This window comes from Manihot esculenta, chromosome 2 (assembly GCF_001659605.2).
Source record: "Manihot esculenta cultivar AM560-2 chromosome 2, M.esculenta_v8, whole genome shotgun sequence".
In the NCBI taxonomy this organism is placed as follows: domain Eukaryota; kingdom Viridiplantae; phylum Streptophyta; class Magnoliopsida; order Malpighiales; family Euphorbiaceae; genus Manihot; species Manihot esculenta.
This window is the reverse complement of record NC_035162.2, coordinates 34,403,838-34,414,561: the sequence shown is the minus strand read 5'-3', so window position 1 is coordinate 34,414,561 and position 10,724 is coordinate 34,403,838. Positions and strand designations below refer to the sequence as shown.

The window sequence follows — 10,724 nt, the reverse complement described above, 5'->3', positions numbered from 1 at the left end:
GATTGTATAAATAAGAAACAATTTGTCATTATTAATCATACCCTATATTAGCTCTTAAATTTTTTATATCAAAGTATGAATAAGGTGAGTTTTTTTAACCAAAGTTTACGTCCAAATAAATTCTAACCTAATAAAAATATCAATATTGATAATAAATATTTTTTACAATTTTAATAATTATTTTTTATTTTTTATTCTTGTATGCATTTTAAAAATTTTTTATGTTAATTTAAAATACAATATTTTTAATATTTCAAATTTTAAAAAAATTATTATTAAAAAATTATATTAATGACAAATATTTTTAATATTTTTATTTTAATCATACCCTTATTTGTCATTATTAAATTTACCACATCCCCTTTATCACTACACTATTTCCCCTTTAATAATAAAAAAAATTATGAAAATTAATTTCTTGTTTGACATTTTAAATTTTTATTAACAAATAATAAAAGAAAAATGATTTTAATATAATTTTAATAGTATTTAAAACTTTTTTTTAGCTCTTAAAACTTAATGCTCAATAATATTGAAAATTATGTCCATAAGTTTAAAGAGCTAAATAAGTTTTATACAGTTAAAGTTAATTTTAAAATACTATTTTGTTACTTTAATATGTTAGTAAAAAATTAAAATATATTAAATTTAATTTAAAATTAATTTTTTAATTATTAAAAAGGAAAAAATAATATAATTAATTAACACAGCGTATGATTGAATTCAATAAATATTGTTAAATATTTATTTTAAAAGACTATTTTATTAATATTAAAAGATTAAATTTATCTATAATATATTAAATTTTAATTTTTTTATCTAAATTACTTTTAAATTGTTATTAAAATATCAAATAAGGCGATTACTCATCATAATTATTTAATTTATTTAGACTTATTTAAGTTTTTAATAATGATTTAACAATAAATTTAAACTGAAAAGTAAAATTTAATATTTAAAAGTAAATTTTAGTTTTTTTTTATTATTTTATTAATCAAATAAAATTTTTAGAATTATATTCTAATTTATATTAATATTTTTAAATTCAATATTTTCTTGGTTAAATTCTAAAGTTTTATGAAAAAATATCCTAAAATTTTTTTTATCAAAAAAAAAAAAAGAATATAAATGGATAAAATTTTTTTTATCAAAAAAAAAGTCTTATTCAATATCCATTCTCCTTAAAACTATATTTCTCCTTTCTGTCCTGACCAGTTTGTGCATTTAAATTTTGATATTATCTAAAATTAATTATTTGTTTTTATATTTTAATTAATTTAGATTTATTTTTAAGATTTTGGAGTGGACTTTAGATTTAGGTCTTGTAACTTATTGGCCTGGATAGGAGTGCGCAGTATTCGATTCAAATCGAAAAAATCAATCGAATTAAATTAATTTTAAAATTCGGTTTGATTTTTTATTCAATTCAATTCGGTTTGGTTTGATTTTTAATTTTAAAAATTTTGGTTATTTTGATTTGGTTCAATTTTGATCAGAAAAAAATTAAAAAAATCGAACCGAACCGATTAGTAATAATAATATGTTATTTTTAATAATATAGAGAAATTAAATTATATTAAAATTAAAATATTTTAATTAAATTTTAAAATATTAAAAATAAAGTGTAAAAAATAAAAAATTTATTAAAAATTAAAATCGATCAAACCGAACCAAATCGAACTGAATCAGATCCATTCGATTCAATTCAATTTCTGATTAAAATCGATTCGATTTAATTTTTATAAATATTAAAATTTTGATTTTTGATTTATTCAGTTCGATTCGATTTTAAATCGAACCGATCAAATACTCACTCAAGCTCTGGATCATGCTCATTCTTGGATCTTATTGCTTCGGTTTATGAGTATAAATTTATAGATTTATTGAGAATTTAAATTAAATTAATTTTACAATTTATTAATATTTTAAAAAAATTGAGATCAAATTGAAATATGTTAGATTCAGTATAGCTGTTTCTTTCAAATTCATTGGGTATATGTACTTTAATTTTCCTTTTTTTGGTTCTATTTAAAACTGAATTGATTTATTGCATCTCTAAATAAAATATTTGATTTTTTTTTTCTGTTCAATAAACAATGCAAATAATTTACTTAAATGTAAAAATGATTTAACTAAGCTTAAAATTCAAAGGAATATGATTATTTGAAAATTTTAAAATAATAGTATTTTTCTTTTTTTTTTTATTATTTAAATAGAAAATGTTACTCACAAAATCAAATTTCAAAAGTTTAAATTATTTTTCAAAAAAATGCAAAATGAGAAGGGCAATTTAGTCTTTCAACGTTCCCACCAAAGATTTTTGACCTGTGATTTTTGAAGACGCATGTTTTCCCTCCGGCGTCACTCACTATCGCTGGGTCTCTACTATCTACTCTCCGTTAGCTGTTTAGGGTTTTCAACTTCTCAATTCCAAAACTCACAGGTTACCTTCTCTCTTTCTCTCTAATTGAAGCAGTGTATTGATGCAGAAATGTAAAATTTGGATCTAGGGTTTCTTCTTCTTCTTCTTCTTCTTCTTCTTCTGATATATCTAGCTTAACCTTTCCGGTGTTCATGATCTTTCAAACTTGGAAGATTTGGAAGATTTTGCCTTTCCCCCTCTCTTGTGTGCGCGGGTCTGTCTCGCAAACAAAGAACTATAATTCATTGTTTTCTTTTTTTTGGGTAGTAATATCCATAGATTGGACAGATAATGGAATGAAATACAAATTTCTATAATGAACTATTGCAATTTTCACTCCACGCTTTTGAGATTCTAGAGTTCCTCATTCTACTGGAAATTCTTCTCTTTTTGTAACTTTTGGGTGTTTAACCGTTGCAGTCAGGAATTTGTTGCAAAATTTGGTGATTAGTTACTAAACATGGTTTTCTCATGAACTTGAACAATAAAACAATAATTTGTTCTCAACCCATTTTTTTGTTTATTGACATTTGAATATTATATATAGTACCTTGTGCTTTCTGAATAGAATTTTCTTATTTCCAGATTCAAAATCTCTATTTAAACCAGGTTTTCGTTACTGCATTGCTGTTAAAAGCATGGATCGAAATGAATGTGACGGCCATAAACAAAATGTATTGGATGATGAGCATGAAAAGTTTCATGGAGTTGAGAAATCAACTTCCCCTCAAAAACCTGGTATTGTTGGCAAACAGAATTTGGAAACTAAGTTTGCTTCTCAGACTCCAGAGAAAACAAATCAGCCTTTAAATGCCAAATCTAAAGAGGGAGAAGCTGAACTTCTACAAAGGTGCACATCTTGGTCAATGCATTTGATTAAAGTTATATAGTACTCTTGTTGATCCTGATATTTGGGATCTCTGTCTTTCAGACACAAAGCCATGGTAGAACTCTTTGATGGTATGAGTTCTTCACTAAGATTGCTTGGTCTGCGTAAAAAGTCCCCTACTTTTCAAAACATCCGTACTCAGGTTGAAGTGCTGACAGGAAGGTAGTTGGGATTTTGTGTTGTTTTATTTCATTCCATTTGATAAAGTTTCTAGTTTGTTTTGATTTTGATGCTGATGCATTTTTTTGATCTCTTGTGGTTTAAAGAAGCCATCTACAATGGCACCCCATAAAAATTGATAGGTCATATAACTGTTATATGTTAAATTTAAATGCTGAATGTATGTGACAATGTATGCCTTTCAAAGAACTGTTAACTTCTAGTGTCATGAAGTGGAAATATTCATATACCTTAATGCTCACATGCAAAAATTAAGTATTTTGTTCTTGATCCTGCTAAGTTTACAAATTTGCTCTTCTAAATTTAGTTGTATATTCTCTAGACTATGGTTTTACTCATATTTAAAAACAAGAGCCTAATGGATGCATCCATTTATATCTCTAAATATTTTCACTCAGCTGCTTTTGATTTTGGAAAAAATGATGTGGAAAAAGAAGTCTTTTTCATGGGGCTTCCAACTGATGCAAGTGATGTAGTCTTGGTGTGAATAATTTTTTTGTTTCACTGTTAACCAGCTGGAGAAATGGTCAATCCCTTTCTTAACAGTAATTCTTGGGTTGTCTTAGATAATATAATAGTGATGGATATTCAGCAACCTGGAAGTATGGCAAGCAAGGTAGAAGCGGTTGGAGGATCTTTTAACTATAGTACCTGCTCTAGATTATTTTGGAAGATGAATGATTGAGCTTGTTAATAGTTGGTTCATATGGTTAATGAGATTGAATATTAAGGAGCACTTTTTTCTTACTCTTAATTATTGTTTTTTTTTTGGTAAGCATGAATTTTATTGCAAACCAAAAGAGCATCCTACTACAACTGTACAAAACAAAAATTTACAATCTAAAACCATAAAACTATACAGACACTCTTAAATAATTGTACTTGTTTTTTCATGTATTTCTTGGAGTTGGAGTACATTTATTTAATAGATCTTCAGCATTATTACGCCGTTGACCATTTTAATATTATTACATTTATCCTGCAAAAGTAGTTTCACATTACTAGTTCCTGGCATCTTAAAATTTTCTTGTGCCTGTTTTCTTTTTTTCTTTTCTTTTTTTTTTTATCAAAGGCTAGTGAAAAATATAAAAAGCAGTGGGTTTGTACTTATTGGACGCGGATTTCCTTACTTTTGGCTTTCTAATTCCTTAGGGAAGTAAAACTCTTACTTTTAAGGCAAAGTTCTTGTTAGTTATTACGTCTGAAAATATGAAATGTTTACTATTGTCTTTCTTTTCATATCATATTCAATTTTGTTTATATTCAGCTTTGCTTATCAAATGAAGATGCATATTTTGCGAATCAGAAATATGTTAGACCAACTTTGAGATGAATTTTCTTGGTTAAGCATCCAAAATAAGGTCAATAACCTATGTCCTTGAGCTGAACGAAATAAGTATTCTGTCCCTTTCCAGGAAAACATGTTAGACCATTCATGAAAGATGATTTAAAATGCAAGTAAGGTTAACAAACTAACTTGGTTTTGAGCTCTATTCGATTAACGGATTCTTGAAATTTTCACCATGAAGGATGCTGACAAGTTTGCTCTTGATATTTAGATAAACTTTCATAATCTTTGGATTAACATGCACGCTTATATAACTAATAACTATTGCATCATGGATGTGATAGCTTCATTTGAAATTTCTTGGTGACTACATTATTTTCTGACATTTTCTTTTTTTCTTTTTCAGGAAGTTCTCCTTCGGGCAGCTTGCACAGCTAAAATATTTACTTTCTGAAGCCATACAAATAGATAAAATCCTTGTGTATGACAAGACAACTCTTTGTATGAAGCCAGATATGAAAATAACGATGCTGTTTGATGTGATAGAGGGCCACAATGAACAGTCTGATTTTATTGCTTTGCACCAACTATTTGCTTCTAGACTTATTAATTACTTTACTGCAACTCCTGAGGTATTGCAGTGTTCCTATGTCAGGTTGTTTTTTTAAAGCCTTGTATAAGACAATTTCTATCAATTCCATTATAAGACCTGTAGAGTTGGTATTGCTGCGCAATAAATCTGTTGGCATGAATGGGATTGGGAGCTTAAGGTTGCAATCTATAGTTCTCAATGATTTATTGTCCTGGGGCTTATCCTTTGATGTATAATGCTAATACAACATTGAAGATATGGAAATGCATTTGTACAATTGTAATAGTTGAGGATGCCAGTCATCTATTTTATTCTTGATTGGGGGGCGAGGATAAAAGCCCTTCAGTAAATTAAACTGTTTGGCGCACTATGTTCACCTTAACGTTCTCTTTTCTCATGCCAGTTTCTGTTCAGGCTTATCTTTCTGTATCTTGACTTGATTTGTTTGGCTCAATATATATTTCGACATCATTGCAGTTGACCTCATCTGACTATGTTTTGAATTGCTGAAGACATGGTTTATTTACATTTTTGTATGCAGACCTGTGACATACCAGAGGCTATGTTGCCAGATCCATTTTGGAAAAGCAAAGAGACTGCTTCTGGAGGCAAGATCAGTGCAGATATCATAATTCACGAGCATGTTAGCCAAATAAGTGAAAGCACTGCTCCAGAGAAATCGCTTGCAAATTCTTCAACAGGAGACCTACAAATTACATTTGAGAATGAAATGTTGTCAAAGTCATCCCATATGCATTCATCTTTCATCAGGCACTTCTCTGAGACGGTTGTGACTGACGAAGAGAAGACCCAACTATTAGCTTCTTCAGTTCCTTTGTCATTCATGGCACCTTATAGTTTGAAGAATCAAGATGTTAAAGTTGAGAAAACAAGAGAATTTCCTGATCTGAGTTCCAATTTTGGTACTGGGACCAATCTGGACATCAAATATGAGAAAGTAGAAGAGTCTCCTAGCACAAATTCCAAATCTACCTCACATGTTCAAACAAGCAATCCTCAATTCTGTGTTAGTAATGCTTGCGCAAGCCCCCTATACAAGCTTGCCTCATCTGCTGATAACTTAATGGTAGAAACACCTGCACAGTCAACTCCGAAAAGGGTAACACCAAATAGTGATGATAACCATAAGGGGAAAGCCAGCCAAAATCAGGCAGCATATTGTAAGGCTGCAAAGAGGTCTTTAGACTTTTCATTCTTTGAAGACGGTGAGTCAGAGTTCTGTGAATTTTTACCAGAAAACATCTCTCAGACTCTGGATGTTACTCCTGTGAAACTTCAAGAGGTATTTCTCTCCTATTTCAACACAACCATACTTGTGTAGTTGTACTGGAAGTTGGTAAACCTTTGTTGTAGAAACTCCCAAGTGGAAATTTGCTTGCTGATCTTGTCTCACATGTAAATAAGTTGTCTTAATTATAGGATCAGTTGAAACCAGAAAAAAAATTGAGATTTATGCTGAGTTATAGTAGTAATTTGGACTGAGGCAGTGTAGAAAGTATTTAATGTTGCAAGAGCTAATGTTTTCTCCTTATTACATATCAGGAACTAATGTTTTCTCCTTATTACATGGCTTAATGGGGGAAAGTAGCCTCCAACTAGCTTGGAATTGAGATTCAATTGAATTTTTCCCAGTAATATATTTGGGGTTAACTTTTGCTTAATGCTTTTCAACACGGGGATCTGTTGTAATCTGCACTCTTTCTATTCTAAGACACTAGTAATGCATGCTGATCTCAACTAGTTTGAGATTAAGTCTCAGTTTGTTGCATGCTTTGCTGTTCTGTGTTGTCTATGGAGCAATTCTAGTGACTCAAGAATTTTGATGCCTTTTGTTGTTACTGATACGCTTGGTTTCCTTTTATAGGTAAAGGGACTAGGTTGTGCTGCTGAGGAACATGAAACGAATCAACCAGATGTTTTGCATCAGCAGACTTCTACTTACTTGCCGGGCCTAGTTTCTTTGATTCACCACATATTCCAGTCTGTGAACTATTGTCCAATCACAAAGGAGGAACTTGTGCATAAGATAATCATAAACAGTTTTGATTTTGAAGAAAAAAGTATGCCTTGGCTCTGGACAACTTTAATCCAGAAAGGGAAATTTATTGTTTTCTTGTAAGATCATTGATGGCTGTACTCATCATCCTCTTTTGCAGGGCAAGTTGAAGAGCAGATTGAGATTCTTGAACGGCTGGTTCCAGATTGGATTTGCATAAAGCTTGCACCTGCGGGAGATGTGTTGTACAGGTGGATGTACCATATTTCCTTATAATCTTGTATGTGACTTTAATTATAGTGTGCTATAAGGACTTGACAAAAATAAAAGGATCATTGTATTTGGGACTTTTTTTGGATAGACATATATGTGTTTCTTGTTTCTGTTACTGGAAGCATCTTAACTAGTCAACTATCTTAATTGTCCACATAAATCCATCAGGGATACAGGGAAGAGAAAATACAATATAAGTTCCTTTTGGAAGGTAGAATTAGTTCCATTGGCTTATGTGGAAGGAAGAATGTTCAAGCCTTCTGAATCTAGATGTCATTTAGACCGACTTTTTTTGTTAAAGTTATTTTCTTTTGGTCTATAATTTACATTCTTTGTCTTGGTTTTAGAGAAAGTATTTCTTTTATTCCTCTGTACAATACCGAAAAATACAGAAGTGTATTTTACGTCTCTCAGTACATTGTATTTGTAGAAAAGAAGATGCTAACTAGAACATATTAGAACACAGTAGAAGTACATCTGATACTAGAACCTACTAGTAGAAAAAGAAATACATGACCCTATACACATTATGTAATATACTGCGAATGCTAACACTTTGGTCTTGTGCAGCATCGAGAAATTGTCAGATTTGAACTCTGTGAAGTCCAGGGTTGTTGTCACATAAAAAATCTTAAAGGTAAACTTCTATGGAACATGTTCTTTATTTGTTACGAAGCAGATTGTTCTTCAGTTGGTCAATTATTGTTGTGGTTTTGGGTTCAGCTGATGCTTTTGGTTTTCAATTTCACGTCTATCTTGCAGGGGTATCATTGATTATGCCTGCAGATAGCTGGTAACAGGTTGATGAATTTTAAAATCTGGTTACCTATCTAATGCCAGGCTAGCTTCATCTTTATCACAAGCTTCTTTGCTTGGATGCAATTGTATGGGATTTTTTTAAAAATCTTACTTTCAACTTAAACCCTGATTTAAATGTTCCTCTTTTTTTTTTCCTTTTTTTTTTTTTCTTTCAATTTGTTGTGGATTACTGATAAGTGAAATTTATAGATTTTACAAGGAAGACTACATACATCAACCCTCTTTGGAGCCTATGGATGTTGGAATGTTTGGTTTATTGAGTTATACATGCATATACACAGCGAAAATTTGAATTTTTGAGGCAGTAAGGACAGGAATTTTTACTTTATAGCAATTCCATGAATATTGTATCATTGGCTGAAAGCTTTCTATTCGTTTCAAGGGATGAAGGCAAACCATATTAACATTGTTTTTGTAGGTTTTTATTCGATATGATTCACAAAAATATATTAAAATCTTAATTATTGAGTAAAATAAATAAAAGTATTAGCAAAAGTCAGAATTTCTTTTTTTAAAAAAAACTTCTATAAGAGATGAAATCAGTAAAGAAATTTTTATTTTTTAAATAAACCAACAAATGAAGATAGTAAAAGAATAAAAAAAAGAAAAAGCAATCGTATGGCCACAATAGGAAGGGTTAATTAAAAAAAATAATTATAACTTATAAAATTAGGATAATGTGTTAATTTTATAGAAAACTTATTATTTAGTTTTTATATTATAGAAAAATTTATTAATTTATTTTTCAGTTTTAAAAAATATATTAAAATATTATGGATATTTTAAAAAATTTATTAATTAATATTTTTATTAATTTTAATTATTAATTATTTTATTATTTAATCTTTATAATTTAAAAAAAAATTAATTAATTGATCTTATAGTTATAGAAGAAATTTGTTAATTAGTTTTTAGAAATCATTTTAGATTTTTTTAATATTTAATAATTAAAATTAATGAAAATATTAATTAATAGATTTTTTAAAATATTAAAAATATTTTAATATATTTTTTAAAGTTGAAAAATTAATTAATGAATTTTTTCATAATATAATGACTAAATAATAAATTTTTTCAAAAATAAGATATTACTCTAATTTTATAAGTTATAATTATTTTTTTAATTAAAAAGGAAAAAACAAAACATTGAAATAAATGATATTATAATTTTACAAATTTCAAGGTAAAATTCTGTCACTTTTCATTATTTTTTTTTTGAATTTAGTGAGAAAAAAGGAAAATAATTATTCTTTTCTTTCCTTCCTATATTTTTCTTTTTCTTTTCAAACAAAGGAGGTTGTCAAAACTAGAAGGAGGTTGTCACTTTATGAGAGTAATCTGATCTTCGAGCAGTGAGCGCAAGAAGAACTCATATTTAGAAATTAATAATATGCCAACATATGATCCACAGTAAGAATAAGTTGTTGGATACGAAATGGAGAATTCCTAAAGAAAATTTTTATCTTGCATGATCCAAATTTTGTAGCAAGACAAAATAAAACATCTTGAATTCTGGTAAAATATCAAGAAATTCAACAAACAGAGTTTGCCATTAAACATCCTAGACAACAATTTCTTGCCACCTAATAAACTCCTCCAAGTAAAGTTAGCGATATTATCTAATTGGCTTCAAGAAAATCAAAATGAGAGAAACACTTATCTTTCAATTGCCTCATTATAGAAGAGGACGTATTAGTCATTAAACACCACAATTGTTTTTGCTAGCAATGCACAAAATGAAGCTTTGAAAATCATGTAATACTTACCCTTCGTTTGGAGCGAAAAATTTCGCTGAAATTTAATTCAATTGATTTTTTTAATAATTCTTTTATTTAGTTAATTCTTTTTAATATAAAAATTTTTCATTTTAAAAAAAATTGAATACTTACAAACTTTTATAAGAATTCATTTGAATTTTTTTCTTACAAAATAAATTCAGCCAAATGAAGGTTAAAAGAAGTTGGCACTCCCTACATGTCTGTCCTTCCCAATAGTGATTAATCAGTGCAAACAAATCATTATATAAGGAAGATGAAAATTGAAAGCATTACATGATATAAGTAGGAATTTTTTAGGTTATTGATTTAATAAGGAGTTCATTAGCAGTATTAGATAACATATTTTCCTTCCACCCTACGATCGAGACTAGATTTGGTCATTCATATTACTAAAAATCAATCGTTTCAATTGTCTAACCAAAGTAGGAGACCTAAAATATAAATTATGGTAATCAACACTTCTTAC

The 10,724-nt window shown here is 28.7% G+C and overlaps 1 protein-coding gene across 4 annotated transcripts; it reads left to right on the top strand.

Annotated features, from left to right (window-relative positions):
* The first annotated feature begins 2,297 nt into the window (after positions 1-2,297).
* LOC110607440 (CDT1-like protein a, chloroplastic) lies at positions 2,298-8,777 on the top strand. Of its 4 annotated transcripts, XM_043951978.1 has the most exons (10): positions 2,377-2,443; positions 2,570-2,636; positions 3,008-3,272; positions 3,354-3,473; positions 5,186-5,411; positions 5,913-6,674; positions 7,257-7,452; positions 7,549-7,639; positions 8,232-8,298; positions 8,424-8,777. In XM_043951978.1, exons 3-9 carry the CDS (start codon positions 3,061-3,063, stop codon positions 8,284-8,286), a joined length of 1,662 nt encoding a protein of 553 aa, XP_043807913.1. In that variant the 5' UTR covers positions 2,377-2,443; positions 2,570-2,636; positions 3,008-3,060; the 3' UTR covers positions 8,287-8,298; positions 8,424-8,777. The 4 variants fall into 4 exon arrangements, 3 of the variants coding, with proteins under 3 accessions (XP_021602240.1, XP_021602256.1, XP_043807913.1); XR_006349011.1 differs by lacking the exon at positions 2,570-2,636 and having other exon boundaries at positions 2,298-2,443; positions 7,549-7,668; XM_021746548.2 differs by lacking the exon at positions 2,570-2,636 and having other exon boundaries at positions 2,298-2,443.
* The last annotated feature ends 1,947 nt before the right edge of the window (positions 8,778-10,724 follow it).